General features: G+C 62.1%; 6 protein-coding genes across 6 annotated transcripts; 2 read left to right on the plus strand and 4 right to left on the minus strand.

Annotated features, from left to right (window-relative positions):
* Positions 1–227: 227 nt before the first annotated feature.
* Positions 228–1,796, minus strand: MICPUN_61018 (predicted protein; the record flags this gene model as incomplete). The annotated part of the gene is made up of 1 exon (XM_002504393.1): positions 228–1,796. One exon carries the CDS (start codon positions 1,794–1,796, stop codon positions 228–230), a length of 1,569 nt encoding a protein of 522 aa, XP_002504439.1.
* A 66-nt stretch (positions 1,797–1,862) lies between these two features.
* Positions 1,863–3,157, minus strand: MICPUN_50442 (predicted protein; the record flags this gene model as incomplete). The annotated part of the gene is made up of 1 exon (XM_002504394.1): positions 1,863–3,157. The coding sequence occupies one exon, from the start codon at positions 3,155–3,157 to the stop codon at positions 1,925–1,927; it is 1,233 nt and encodes a 410-aa protein (XP_002504440.1). The 3' UTR covers positions 1,863–1,924.
* Positions 3,158–3,782: 625 nt separating this feature from the next.
* On the plus strand, positions 3,783–6,139 carry MICPUN_61020 (predicted protein; the record flags this gene model as incomplete). Its single annotated transcript, XM_002504080.1, has 2 exons — positions 3,783–3,845; positions 3,947–6,139. 2 exons carry the CDS (start codon positions 3,783–3,785, stop codon positions 6,137–6,139), a joined length of 2,256 nt encoding a protein of 751 aa, XP_002504126.1.
* A 35-nt stretch (positions 6,140–6,174) lies between these two features.
* On the minus strand, positions 6,175–7,978 carry MICPUN_61021 (predicted protein; the record flags this gene model as incomplete). The annotated part of the gene is made up of 2 exons (XM_002504395.1): positions 6,175–7,608; positions 7,804–7,978. The coding sequence occupies 2 exons, from the start codon at positions 7,976–7,978 to the stop codon at positions 6,323–6,325; spliced, it is 1,461 nt and encodes a 486-aa protein (XP_002504441.1). The 3' UTR covers positions 6,175–6,322.
* A 292-nt stretch (positions 7,979–8,270) lies between these two features.
* MICPUN_102087 (predicted protein) lies at positions 8,271–9,989 on the plus strand (the record flags this gene model as incomplete). The annotated part of the gene is made up of 3 exons (XM_002504081.1): positions 8,271–8,356; positions 8,464–9,751; positions 9,930–9,989. 3 exons carry the CDS (start codon positions 8,271–8,273, stop codon positions 9,987–9,989), a joined length of 1,434 nt encoding a protein of 477 aa, XP_002504127.1.
* A 524-nt stretch (positions 9,990–10,513) lies between these two features.
* Positions 10,514–14,346, minus strand: MICPUN_105988 (predicted protein; the record flags this gene model as incomplete). The annotated part of the gene is made up of 3 exons (XM_002504396.1): positions 10,514–13,359; positions 13,823–13,967; positions 14,225–14,346. 3 exons carry the CDS (start codon positions 14,344–14,346, stop codon positions 10,630–10,632), a joined length of 2,997 nt encoding a protein of 998 aa, XP_002504442.1. The 3' UTR covers positions 10,514–10,629.
* Between the last annotated feature and the right edge of the window lie 151 nt (positions 14,347–14,497).

The raw sequence follows: 14,497 nt of genomic DNA on the forward strand, positions 1-14,497 counted from the left end.
CTAAACCCTAAACCCTAAACCCTAAACCCGAACCCTAGAATGTACCCTCAATAAGAACCCTGAGTCAGAACCCTCAAGCGAAACCCCACATGAGGATGCGTGTTCGAAGAAAAGCTGGCTGTTGTGCCGTCGCCGCGAGCGAGGAGAGACGACCGATGAGGCTTTGTTCAGATCGTGTTAGTTACAATCTCTATCGCGCGACACGCCTACGCTGAGAAGTGCTGCGATCACTCGTCCACTGTCAGGCCGTCATCCAGCTGCACATAGAAGCCCGCCGCTCTGAGCTCGCGTATCGCAGCCGGCACACTCGTCAGCCGATTGCGGTCGAGGTTCAACGACGTCAGCGCCCTGAGCTGCCCGATCTCGGCCGGCACACTCGTCAGCAGATTGTCGTTGAGCCACAACTCCTTCAGCGTCGCGAGCTGCCCGATCTCCGCGGGCACGCTCTTCAGCTTGTTGCGTTGGAGGGACAACTCCGTCAGCGCCGTGAGCTGCCCGATCTCCGCCGGAACGCTCGTCAGCTGATTGCCGTAGAGGGCCAGCCCCTTCAGCGACGTGAGCCGCCCAATCTCTGCCGGCACACTCGTTAGCCGATTGCCGCCGAGGAACAACCCCCTCAGCGACGTGAGCTGCCAGATCTCCGCCGGCACGCTCGTCAGCTGATTGTTGTTGAGGTTCAACTCACTCAGCGACGTGAGCCGCCCAATCTCCGCCGGCACACTCGTTAGCCGATTGCCGCCGAGGAACAACCCCCTCAGCGACGTGAGCTGCCAGATCTCCGCCGGCACGCTCGTCAGCTGATTGTTGTTGAGGTTCAACTCACTCAGCGACGTGAGCTGCCCGATCTCTGCCGGCACGCTCGTCAGCTGATTGCCACGGAGGCCCAACACCTTCAGCGACGTGAGCTGCCAGATCTCCGCCGGCACGCTCGTCAGCTGATTGCCGTTGAGGCCCAACCCCTCCAGCGACGTGAGCTGCCCGATATCCGCCGGCACGCTCGCCAGCCGATTATCGCTGAGGTCCAACCACTGCAGCGACGTGAGCTGCCCGATCTCCGCCGGCACGCTCGTCAGCTCATTGCCGCCGAGCCCAAACTTCACCAGCGACGTGAGCTGCCCGATCTCCACCGGCACGCTCGTCAGCTGATTGCCGTTGAGGTCCAACTCCCTTAGCGCAGTCAGGCGCCCAACCTCAGCCGGCACCGCTCCGGTCAGGCCAACGTCTTCCAACTCGAGCTCCACCACCCGGCCGTTTTCCATCGTCACCCCTTCCCAATACTCCGGTTGCTCGTCCTCTGGCCACATCCCCTGCAGTTCAGGGCACATCGCACGCCATGTCCGGAGCACTCCGACGTCACCCTCGTCGTCGAATGATCGCGTCCCGACATCCCTCGACGGCTCCAAAAGCTCGCGACTGTCCCAACCGTCGGGCGTCACGCCCGGGTGCTTGTCCAGCCAAGCCTGAACCACGTTTCGCATCGCCCAGTTCGTCATCACCTTCGTGCTGCTCAGGGCGCGACGCGTGAGCGGGTCCTTGGCCCCGTTGCGCTCAAAGTGCGCCAAAATGGCGCCCCTCTCGTACGTGTGCCCCGAATCGAAAAGCATCACCGGGTCGCGGAACATGGTTCGCGTGATGGGGCACATGAGCTCTTCGGGCTCGGCGTCGAGATCTGCGAGATCTGCGTCGGGCACGTCGCCCCGTGCGCTCGCGGAGCGCCGGGTTCGCACGCCAGAGCTCGCTTTTCCTGAGGCCGAGTCCGACTTGGTGGACGTTTTGCGTCGCTTTGAGGGTGCCATCGAAGGAACCACCGGTGTTGCCCCTTGCTGCGCGCTCAGAGCAGTGGCTTTCGCGAAGGTACAAAATTTTAGGTTTGAGGCTTGAGCTACCTTCGTAACTTTAAACTCGAAGTCGTTTATACCAACGTTTACATCCCTGTAGCCACGCGAATGAGCATCGCGCGGAACCACGGCACGAGTTCCAGCAATAACGCGCCGTACACTCCAGCAACGGCAAACGAAACGCCAGACACCGCCGCGGCGCCGTCCTCTCCGTTGCTGGCTAACCCGGCTGTCCCGGCCGCGTGGCTACTCGTCCCCGTCGCTACGCCCCGCGCGACCACCTTCTTGATGCCTGCGACGTCTAGCAGAAAACTGCCAATCGCAAGGCCCATCGTCCCCGCAACGACACACCCGGAGGCCACCAGGCTTGAATCGGCGCCTAACGTTCCCGCCATCAAAACCGCCAATCCCGTCGTGAAGCACTTCGGCACCGTGGATAGAATGATATCGCCCGGCAAACCGACCCAAGTTCCCAAAACCACGGAGAAGGTCATCCCCATGGGCACCGCACACCCCAAGCTAACAATCAGCGGAGCCAAGTTTGCTGCCAGAACCCGTCTCTGCGAGTACACCCTGAATGCCAATCCGAGCACAGCGACGGGAACAAACCACAAAAGAAACGAACCAGCGCCAGACATGTACAATCGCAGCCCGTCGGCACACGTGCCACCGCTGAGCACGCCAGCCGCACTCGCAATCAGCGACATCGCAACCCCTCCCGTGAGGGTTGGGAAGAATCCAACCCGCTGCAGTTTGGCTGGGATTCGTTTGGCGATGAGGTAAACAGCAAACGTCGCGCACAGCCACGCAGGCGCGAGCGCCACGTGTCTGTGCGATCCAAAAAAAATCATGAACATCCCAATTGTTGCCGAGCCAACAGCAATGATGCTCCAGAATGATGCCTTGCTGAACATCACCGGTGCCTTCGGCGTCGCCATCAACTTGACCTCGGCTTTTGCCGCGAGTTCATCCGCATCGAGTTCCTCGCTCTCAATCTCACACCACTCCACATCTGACGCCTCGTCGTAAGACGCCGCCAGCTGCGCTAAGTGCCCTGCCGTGCACATGGTGAACAGATGTCCGACCACGCAGACTCCCAGACTAACCCAGAGGGCACCGCCCGCCGGAAGCGGGCTAATCGGAACAGCGACGATGTACGGTATGAATACGCAAGCGATCTGCGAGTCAACCATGTCGACCGCTGGCTTGAGCAACCGGCTCATCGAACGCTGCACCCTCTTGGGTGCCATGAGCAAAGCACAGGTAAGCAACACCAGGCTGCAAATCAACGGTGCGATGGTGATCCCAAGGGAACGCATCGCAGCTCGGATCAACCGCTGGTAAAGCTCCAGCACGAGCAAACCTAGGAGAACAGACGGCGCGACCGTGGCAAACCAAGACAAACGTGGCTTCTCCTCAAGCATCTCCGCAGACATGGCACGTGCCTGTATCACGGACCCGCGCACTGATGAGCGTACTCGGGTCGAGCTCCGGCGTGGTCCGCCCGACGTTCTCATGTTCATCGAGGACGTCATGTCCGACTGCTCTCTCGGACGACCACGAAGCGTCTGGTGCGTCGGGTCGGGTAGACGGGAAACCCCACCCCGAAGTCGCGCTCGGGTGCAACCCGACTCCCGTCCCGATAATAATAGCACGGGCACGCGGGACACGACGCTCATCATCACCGCGTACACTGCTTATTAGCCTTTTCGATGGTGCCCACCTACCAGGTACCCGAAATCTCGCAGCATCGTCCCGTACAGCTCGTGCGCGACCGTCTTGTCGGGGCTCGCGGCGAGCCTCGTTTTTACCCGGCGACCTGCACTTGAAATTTTTCACGGGGGGGAACAAAAAAGCCACGACCTCGACCGGCAACCCGATGCACACCACATGAGCGTCGAAGCCAGCGATTGGCATCCCCCGCAAGAGGGGATGCATTCCCACATGGCCCGCGGACCGCTCGCGAGCCTCAGCGAGAACGTGACGACGGTACCCGATGGCGAGGAGGTGCGCATCTCGCGCGTCACGAGTTTCCCCTCGGCCGTTTCATCCTTCCCGCTAATACACATCGCTCACCCGTCCCCGTCCCCGGTCCAAAACGATCCCAGGCGTCGACGTCTTCATCAACCGATAGCATGTCTAAGCTTAGGGAATACAGATCGGCAGCGCGAGCGTCCAGGTGGGAGGCTCCGCCGGCTTGCGAGGCACCGCTTCCAGCATCCCACCAGTTCCAGTCCGTTTTCCAGCCGCGGGGGGCTTCGCTCCTGATGAGGGACGACGTGGTTGACGGGGGTATCGTTGAGAATGAAGACAAAGAGAATGATCCATCCTCGTCGGATACGACCACGATGCGTCGCCCGCCGCCATTCACGGTCCCCTCCGGTCCACCGCCGCCTCTCGCGGCGCTGCCTTCCCACCAACCGGCGTCCACGTCGAGCGCGATGGTTCCGGTGGGTGACGTGAGCGACATCGTCAGCGCGGCCATCGCGGGAGATCATCCGCGGCCAAGCGCGGCAATCAAAGGCGCCGCGGCTGCCGCGATGGCATCAATCGCGGACGTCGTGCGTAGGGCTGTGACGGATGCAAGAAGGGAGGGTGCATCCATCGGTGCCTCCGAGACGCGTCTCGCGCTCCAGAGGTCTACGGCAAAGGCTCAGGAGAGCGCGGCGGCGGCGGTCAGGGCGGCGGAGGAGTCTCAACGCGTCGCCGAAGAGAAGGCGCGAGCGGCCGAGGAGCGCAGAAAAGTTCTCGAAATCGAGTCCAACACCAAGTCTAAGCAGTTGTCCAAGCAGCTCGAAGAGAAGCAGGGAGATCTCGGGGACAAGGTGAGGACATTTCGCGCGAGAGCAGATGCCGCGACAAACGAGGCGACCGCGCTCAGAGCTGAGCTGAAACGAGAAAAAGAGAAGAACGAGGCGATTAAAAACGCCGCAGAGAAGAACGATGCAACCGAGGCTCGGCTCAAAGCGCTGACTGTCGAGGCGAAGAGAGCGAAGGAGGAGGCAAAGAAGCTAAAGACTGAGATGGACTCGAGGGTGGAATTTGAGACCAAACAGGTGCAAAGAGAGCTCGCGAACGAGCGCGCCAGGTCCGCGAAAGAGCTCGCGTGGTTTCAGTCGGAGATGAGGGAGATGTCTGCGGCGTGCGATGCCGCGGTGGCTGCGGCGAGGGAGGAAGCATTCCTAGCCGCAAGAACGGCGGCGGAGGAGACGGCGCGGCTTCGTGCCGAGTTCGCAGAGTGTCGAGAGCTCGTCTCACGCGCGTCTTCCGCGGTGTCGGCGAGGCACAGAAAGTCGCTGATGACAGTGATGAAGAAAGAGTCGTGGACGAGAGATGAAATGGAACAGCTCAGGAACGAGCTCGAGCAGGAGCGGCAGGCGAGGCTCAAGTTGAAGGCTGCGCAATTTGAGAAAACAAGTGAACTCGCGGAGGCCCTCAAGACTGTCGAGAAGCTCAAGGCGGAACGTGACGAGGCGGACAGGGCAAAGGTGGCAGCTGAAGCAAAAGCATCGCTCGTGGACGACGCGTTCAGGTCGCGCGATGACGCCATGTCCATGGCAACGAGCGCGAGGCTGGAGATGGACGCTGCCACCGCGGCGGCAAAGTCTGCCGCGCAGGAGGTTGAAGCCGCGTGGGCAGCGGCGGCAACTGCAGAGGCCGAGATGGCAGAAGAGCACAAGAGGGTGCTTGGCGAGGAGAGCGCGAAAGTTTATCGAGTGGTGCGCAACGATCTCAGGGCGTTGCGCAGAAGGTATTTTGTGCGAATGGGCAAGGACACATCTGGCGCGGAGATTGATGTGGAGGACTGCGACGAGGACAACGACGGCGTCGACATGGGCCGAGCGCGGAAGAGGCTTGGCATCGAGGGGTTGGTGTCAGCGATGATGGATTTCAAGCGAAGGGGCGAGGTTGACGCTGATGCGTTCGGTGACATGGGTCTTCGTAAAGAATTGCGCCGGATGGAGGAGTGTCTGCTTCTTGCGCTCACCGGTGACTTGGAAAATGGCGCGAACGAGGAGATCGAGGAGATTCAAGCCAAAGAGGCGCCTCAGGTATGCGAATCACCGGATGTGGTTAAAAGTAAGCGGTCTTCTCGGTCCGCAATCGCGGATTTCAAGGCTGATCGCAAGGCAGCGCGCGAACGTGGGGGCGGGGTAAGGAAAATCTCATCCATGCACGAGCGGGAACGTGAAGATGAGAAGGTTTCCGAAGATAAGGGACGCACGGGCTGCATGCGCGAACTCACATCGAGCGACGAGGATGTCCTCGGGCTGCTCGCGGGGGTCACGCTCGGGAGATGATCAACGTAATTTACAGTCATAAAGTGAGAACAGCCAAGCGAAATACGAAGGTGGTTGTTAATACAAACTGTGAAAAATAGAGATAACCTATCTACAGATACATTGATTGCGTGCTGGAAATATTGGTACATCAGTGTTGTGGCGCCTACGAGTAATACGTACGCCTTCGTGTTTGTCGCTGACTTATTTTGCAGCAACAGCCTTCTCTGTCGTCGCGACGACGGGCGACCCAGGAGCCTCGTTCGTGGCGGTGGGAGCCTGAAACGCGGGCGGCGGTGGAAATCCACCAGCCGCTGCTCCCATCATCGCCGCCATCGCCGCCGGGTTGAACATGGCGTACGGGTTCGGAATCATCGCCGGTGGCCACATCATGGCGGGATTCGGCGGGGCCTGGCTGGAGGTGGAGCCGTTCGCAGCAGCCGCTGCCGCAGCCAAGTGAGCGAAGGCAGCGTGAGGAGGCCACATTTGCGGCACAGAAATTGCCACCGTAGCGGGTTGCGCCTGCGCAGGCGCCGCGGGCTTCGAAGATCCGATATCAACCTTGGGGGCGATGCGGGTTGGCTTCGGCGTTCCGTCAGCGGGCACCATACGAGGGGGTGGCGCGGTCTCGGGCTGCCTCGGCAACTCCGGAACAGGCATGCCTTTCTCCTCCGCGATAACCTTGATGTCGTTTCGCAGATCCGTGTTCTTGCTCGCCAGGCTCTTCATCTCGTCGTACAGAGCGTTGACCTGATCCCTCAGTGTCTTGTTGGTCTCCTCTAGGACCTTGGCCCGTCCGCTCAGGTCGTCAAAAATTTCGTGCTTGCGTCGAATCGTCTGCCTTGCGCTCTCCCTGTTGGCCTGCACACGACGCAACCGCTTAGCCTCCCTCTCCTCCTCGGACTCCTGCACCTTGTTCGGACCCCTGCCCCGCTTCTTGACCTGTCCTTTACCGCCATCCACCTGACCCTTCTTGCCTCCAGCCTTCCCTCCCTTGGAGTTTGCAGCACCCCTGTTCTTGGCTCGCTTTTTCCCCCGCTTCTCGAGGTGCACGCCGGCGTCGGCGAGCTGCAGCAGCGACTCGAACCCGAGGTTCTCCTCGTCCGTCGCCTCGGGCACGTGCCTGATCTGAGGTTTGTCGACGTGCTCGGCACCCGGGTCGGCGCCGCGCGCCTTCTGGCGACCCCACTGAAGAGGCGCGTCCATGTTGGCCGCCGCGACGGGAAGATTGTCCTTCTTGGAGCCAGCGACGTTAATTCCCGCCTCGCGTCGACCTCCGCGGCTCCTTGCGCGCTTCGCCGTGGCGGGAACCACGCCGTTACCGCTCGACGATTTCTTGGCGGCGGCTTTGGCTTTCGCCCCGCCTTTGCCTTTCGCGGCGGGCATCGTGCTCAGGGCCCGCTCGAAGCCAACCTGGTGACGAACGCGGGGGACGCGGGATGTCAGAAAACGTTGTGAACGCGGTTCTGGCGGGGTAGCGCTTGCGTCCTCTCGAGGTTCGGAGGACGTCCGAGACGCGCTCCAGTACTCTGAGGTGCGCAAAAATCGTGTTCGGTGGCGCGCGCGACGCGCGCACGTCGTCGCGACCTCGGCGACGCGCGCCTCATCAGCGCGGAAAGTGCCAAGTGGAAAGAGTCAGCAGACAGGCGCCAAAGAAATACCTTTCCGCGGGAGCCTGGAATTACCTGTCTGCGTCCGCTCCCAACGAACTGCGAACGCGTCGTACCTGCACCAGAGCGAGTCCGATGCTACGAGGGCCCGCGAATACGGGTACTCGGCGCCTCGCGCACGTCGTTCTGAGCTCCGCGTGAGGCCTCGACCTTTCAAAATCGTGGCGGCCGGGTTTTGCTTTTCCCTCATTTTCGCGCTTTTCGTGGTTCGATGCGCAATTTGATTGGTCCGGTTCAACGAGCAAACGTGCCAGGTCGGCATCCGAACCTTTTCGCGGGACTCCAACTCAAGAATCGACGGTTTGCGGCGCGAAGCGTCGGTTGATTTTTTTTACCTGCGGAAAAAATCTCCGCTCTCGGCACGCTGCGAACTCGGAGCTGCTGGAGCAGGCGGGTCTGGTCAGCCCTGTGGAGCCCACAAGCAGGCTGGAGCCCATTTTCAAGGATCACACAACAACGGGGGGAACGGTTGGCCGGGACGGATGCGGGAAACGGCTGGGGTAAAACGAATCGCCCTCGCGCCATCCACAAACTACGAGCGTCAGCTGCTCGAAGACGCGTTCGATCGGTGAGTTCATCGACACCTCGTCGACCCTCGGGAACGTCCTCCCCATCGCGGCCCCGTTTGCAACGACAGCCAGTCGGCACCTCAACACCACACGTCTTCTTTCGCAGGTTCGGATGGGAACGCGTGAACTCGCCGCGTGAGGCGACGCTGCAGTGGGGGAAGGCTCGCGATATCGACTGGCGGGCGGTGCTCGACGGCGAGCTGGTGGCTAATAGCTACTACCTCAAGACGGCGTTGACGCGAAAAGCTGATTTGGCCAAACTCCTGGCCAAACACGCAAAGATCGTCGGGCCTAACTCTCCAGCGACGTCGGCTGTACCCGAGACGCACGTCATCGACTTGGACGATAGCGACGATAGTGACAATGAAAGTTCGTCCCTGCCCGCGTGGTTCGCTACCACGGGAGGGGCTTGGGTGCTGAAGCGCTCCGAGTCTAACCGCGGCGAGGACATATTTTTTGTGCGATCTGAGTCACCCGAGGACAGGTTGGAAGCTGAGCGACTCCTGGCGGCTGATCGCGGCGGGGAGTCGCCATGGGTGCTGCAGCGGTACATCAAGCGTCCAATGCTTGTCGATGGGGACTTCAAGTTCCACCTACGGGTTATGGTGTTGGCGATTGACGATCTCAGAGTGTTTGTTCACGACGCCGCGGTTGCCCTTTGCGCCGCAGAACGGTTCGGGGAGGAGGACGGCGTGGACCTGAGCAATAAATTCGCGCACGCCACGAACCACTGCGTGCAGAAGAAACATGGGGGGGACGGGAAAACGACAGAATCCAACTCGTTCACGATAGATGAGCTGTGCGAGCGCGTGCGGCTTCCGAAGGACTCGCCAACTGCGGCTGCGTTGTCTGAGTGCATTCGCAACCAGATTGACGCCGTCGTGAAGGACCTGTTCTTTGCCGCTCGAAGTCGTGCATCCCCCGCTGTCGGGTTCTTTCCCATGGCTGGGTCTTTCGAGCTCTTCGGATTGGACTTCATCGTCGACGAGGACGGCAAGGTTTGGCTGCTTGAAGTCAACTCCGACCCAAGCCTCGCGGTGTTTGGCGAGAGGCTTAAGCCGTTGTGTTCGGATTTGATTGTCGACGTGGTTCGTGTCGTGAGTGGAGACACGAACAAAGTCGACGGCGGGTTCCGGTTGGTGCTCGAGTTACCGCCCAGGTTTCCAGACGCTACCGAAGCCCGCCGTCGGGTCTCGAAGCTGGTGTCTATCGTGGGATCGTTCACTGCCGGCACCTATGATGAACATGAAGGAGGGAAGAAGGTTGCGTCAATCGCGATTGGCGCGCCGGGCGCAAAGGGTGCGGCCAAGGCATTGGCCGCAAGGGAAGATTGGGAGGTGACGACCAACCCAAACGCCCCGTTGTGTTCGCTACAATGGGCCCCGCATCGCACGGTGCGTTGGGAACGAGTGATGGAGGAATCGCCCGCAACGAGGCTGGTGGCCAGCCACCACTACGCGAGGGCGGGTCTCCTCCGTCGCGTGGAGCTTTTCTCGGCTCTTGCATCTGCGGGAGCGATTGGTTCGATGCCGGCGACATTGACGCTGACTAAGAAGGGTGTCGCCGCTGCAGGTGAGGATGCGGCAGCTGCGCTCGAAACGGCTGCGGGAGGAGCTTGCAGGTGGCGCTTGAGGCAAGGTGGCCCGGTGGTGATTTGCCCGTCAGCTGCAGACGTAGTGAGGCGCATTTCTGGAGGAGATGAAACGCAACGGTGGAGCGTGGTTCAGCAGATTGAGGGCAGCGTCATGGAGTTGAGAGCGACAGTGCTAGTCGCAGGCAGTCTTCACGTCGGCCTTCATCGTAACATCTCGGGTTTGGGTGAGTCCCTGGACGCTGAGGAGGCTTTTGGCATACGCCGTGCGGCTGCGGATGTGCTCAGCGTCGCCATCAATGCAGCGACCAAAAATCGCAAGTGCTTTTTGCCGTTTCCCAACTGTTTTGAGGTATTCACGGCTTCGCTGCTTGCGGTTCGCGATCGTGGACATTGGAAAGCCTGGTTACTTGGATTCGAGGATACGTTCGCAGAAGACAGCGGCGGCTTTGATGACTGCCTCGCAGAGGATGTTGTGTCTGCCGCGATTGCATTCTTTTTCGAAGCGGGCTGGGAGCCCAAGTCAGGATTTGAGACCATAGCGATAGCCGGGCATAGAGATAGCTGATCATACGTATAGCGTAGTAATATTAATATCAACGTGTCATCATCGTCATCATCCGAGAGGGAAGGAATAGTTTTCCTTTTCGTCTCGTGTCGTGTCATTCGTGCCGGCCAAACCTACACGACGCAAACCTTCCCGGGGGCGCCTGTGAGAATGTGCTGAAGCAATGACGCGTCCGCGGGGACGGCCATGAGCTGTTTGAGCTGATCCTTGAACGCTGCCTGCACCCCCACGACCCCAAAGCACCCACTTCCCGCGTTGTTCCCGGTTTGGGTGGGATCCTGAACCTGCAGCGTACCGCCGCCCATCGCCGCGCGGGGCCCATCGCCGCTCGTCGGCGCCGGGAGCACGCCCCAATCAGCCTTCCTCGCAGCTTCGTGCGCCTCCGCAGCCTTCTTACCCTTGCCGGGCTTGAGCGCGTGCACCTTGATGGACGCCTTGGTGAGGTCCACGGTGTGTCCGTACATCTCCAGGAACTGCAGGAGGGAATCGCCGAGAATTTTGGCATCCTTCGCGTCGTCATCCCCAGCGCCCGATCCACCCTCCGCGCCGGCACTCTTCGCCGCAGCCTGCTGCATCGAGTGAAGCGCCATTAACGCGAGCGAGTAAGAGCCGATGCCACCCTTGTAGACACCCCTCAGACCGCGGTTAGCGAGGTACGCCTTCTGCACCGCGAGCACCGGCGCGAGAGCGGGGTACTCCGTCTCAGCCTGGCGCAAAAACTTCATCGCCGCGGCACCCTTGTGGTCCTTACCCTTGATGGAGATGGCCACTTCGAGCGGCAGGCCGACTCCACCGTTGCCGAGGCCGAAGCCGACGGACGCGGCGGGCGGGGGAGGTCCGGGAGGCAGCGGAGGAGCGCCAGGCGAGTCGCTGTTGGCACCGGGGGAGCCTCCGTTGGCGGTGGGGGGAGCGCCTGGGGGAGGGCGGGGTCCCTGCGCAGCTTGCGGAGGCGGGGGGGGCTGGAAGAACGCAGAGTGCGTGGTGAGGAGGATCAGCGGTCTGAACGGCGACGGAACCACGTTCACCTCGCTTACCCAGTGCGGGTTCGCGCGCAGAGCCACGGCGAGGGAATTCAGGGCGTCGAGCTTCTTCTGCGGGTCTGAGGTCACCGCCTCCGGAAGGGACAGCGCGATGTCCAGGTTGGACGCGCCGGGCACCCATGACGCCGTGGGGAACGATCCGAAAACCTCAACAGATGCGGTCGGGTAGAGTGACTGCACAATCGCGTTCATCGTGCGGATCAGCATGTCCACGGCCCTGCGCTCGATGCGAAGCACGTTGCCCTTCACCGAGAAGGGCTGCACCCTCGCCGTCTCGAGCATCTCCCGTCCGATCCTCTCGGCGAGCTTCGCGCGGATCTCGTCGGTGAGCTCCGCGCATCCAACCTCGCTCACGATCGCTCCCTCGGGCGCCGCCGCAGGCTCTCGGGGGGGCGCGGGAGCCGCCGAGAACGGTCTCGCCGGCGCGCCCACGCCGTTGGGGGACGCGAGCGGCGGGGACGTGGGAGGAGGGGGCGGCCTGGGCGAGGCGTTGGCACCCTGGGCGTTCTTGCCGCGCTGGGGCTGCGGGACGCCGCGGGTGGCCTTCCCGTCGCCGCCGTCCTTCTCCTTCTTCTCCTTCTTTTCCCTCTTGCCCTCCTTTTTCTTTCCCTCGACGCCGTCTTCGACGCCTGGGGAGGAGGCGGGATCGATCGTGACAGCCTTCACCTTCGTGGCCGCCTTCTTCGCCTCCTCCTCCATCTCAGCCTTGAGATCGACCGTCGGGGGAGGGTTCTTGACCGCCCACCCGGACCAGGCCTTCTTGAGCGGCGTCATGTCGTCATTCTCAACGGAACTCGCGGGAGACTTGTTGGGACTCTGCGGCTCCGAAACCTGCTCCGCGGGAGGCGCCTTCTTGACAGCCGCGTCGATGGGGGCTCCGTTCACGGTCTCGGATGTGATGGTCACCGTCGCGGTGGACTGCTTCTCTGCATCGAGCTTGCCCTCCACTAGCGTCTGCCAGCCCTCCTTCGCGGGATCCGGCGTGGCTCCGGTCACGACCGACGCCCAGCCCTTGAAAGGCTTGGACGCGCCATCCGAGGACGCCGCCGCCTGAGCGGGCGCGCGAACCGGTTCCTTGGCAGCCGCGGTGAGCTTGGTAGCACCGGGAGCGGGGGACGCGACCCGCTTTGGCTCCGTCTTGGGCGAGCCGGGCGCCTCGGAATGGGCCTGCTTGGATATCCGTTCAGCCTCGGCGCGTACCCTGGCCTCCTCCTTTTCCTTCCTGATCCTCTCAGCCTCCTGCTCCTTGATCCTGAGGAGCTCGGCTTCCTTCGCGGCTGCCTCCTTCGCGGCAGCCTCGGCGGCGGAGGTGGGCAGGCTGGCGGAATCCGCCCGTCCGGTGAGGATGGCGGCCCAACCCGTGGGAGCCCTCTCCGGCCGCGGCGCCGCGGGCGACCCGGGCTCCTCGTCCGGGGTGTCCATGCCGGAGTTATCGCCCGCGTTCGAGATGGACGCGATGCTACTCTTACGCCCGCCCATGCCGGAGTCGCCGTTCCTCCTCGGACCCGAGGAGGCGCGGCCGTCCTTCCTCACCTCCTTCTTCTTCGGCCCGACAGTCTCCCAGCCGTCGGCGTCGTGGTGGCCGTTAGCCGCCGCGGGGGATCCGGGCTGCTGCGAGCTCATGTACTCCGCCTTGACGCCGAAGACGAACATTCTGATGAACGCCGCCGTCTCCGCCGGGTTGAGATCGAGGCGGAACTTCTTGTTGGCCGAGTCGTCCGCGAGCGGCCTCAGCGTGCGGATCCAGTTCCGGCACGACGCCGCAGACAGGGAACCCTGCACCCTGGTGGGCTTGCACCTGACCTGCGCGGGGAAAGGGGACCTGGAATCCCCGTCGCCCCTCCACGCGTCGTTTTCGATGTTCATCTGGCCCTTCGAGGTCTGCGTCGTTCGGGACAAAGGGAGGTCCAGGGTCAGCGAGATTCGGTTGGCATAAAATAAGTGCAAAGCGACTGGTCCGTGGGGGCGCACGGAAGATCGCGGCGGGGGGTTTCGGGGCGTGATCGCGGCGACGGGGGTATCGAGTCGCGCGGAAACGGACGCCGATCGTCATCCCGGAATCCAATTGTCGCATCCGTGACACCCGCGGCGCTAAAACCCTCCCAATCGCCGAGATCCCCGCTCGATACCGCGCCGACCGAGCCCAGGAAAAAGAGCGAAAAAGCTCCCGGGCGGCACTCGCACGTCGTGGAGGCTTATCCCAAAAAGATAGAGCGACAAGATGGGGGGCGGGCGCGCGGGCGCGGTGCTTCGGATGCGTACTCACCGCCTCGAAAACGCCTTGGAACTTCTTCTCCGACAGGTTGTAGAGGAACAGGGGCATCCCCGGCTTGATGTCCTTCACGAACGACCACGACTGCTGGGTCAGGCCAAACAGGCCATTCCGCATGCGCTCGTCGTAGGTGTCTCGGCTGCGAGAAAAGAAACGAAGGAGGTGAGGGGGGGGTCAGGTGATGTGCGGTGTGATGTGGTGTTTATCGTCGGGTCGGAAGGTTTGGATGGAGACGAAACGACTGGGCGAGTCCATCGCAACGCTCTGATCGGACAAAGAACGTCCACGTAGAGCGCGCGCGGGTGGATCCAGCCAGCCTCCAACCGGAGAGGGCCCGAGAGCTCGCGTATTTTTGTTGGCCGGCGGGTTCGCCGTCTCCCGGAGACGCGCGCTCACCTGCAGATGAAGATAACACCGCCGAGTTCGTCGTCGCCGCTAGAGGACACGCGCATGTCTTCGCCAGACGCGCCCCTGTCGAGCTCGTCGAGGATCTCGGTCGCCGACTTGTACCCCGCCATCTTTACTCCCGGCAACACACTCAACCGCCGACCCGGTGGTTTTCGTTCTGATGCCGTACAACAAGCGCGCTCCCTTTAGCGCCCTTCCGAACACACGCGCCGGTGCAATCGACGATGCGACCGCGAATCCGGACTCGAAGGAGAGTTCTCA

This window comes from Micromonas commoda, chromosome 9 (genome assembly GCF_000090985.2).
Source record: "Micromonas commoda chromosome 9, complete sequence".
In the NCBI taxonomy this organism is placed as follows: Eukaryota; Viridiplantae; Chlorophyta; class Mamiellophyceae; order Mamiellales; family Mamiellaceae; genus Micromonas; species Micromonas commoda.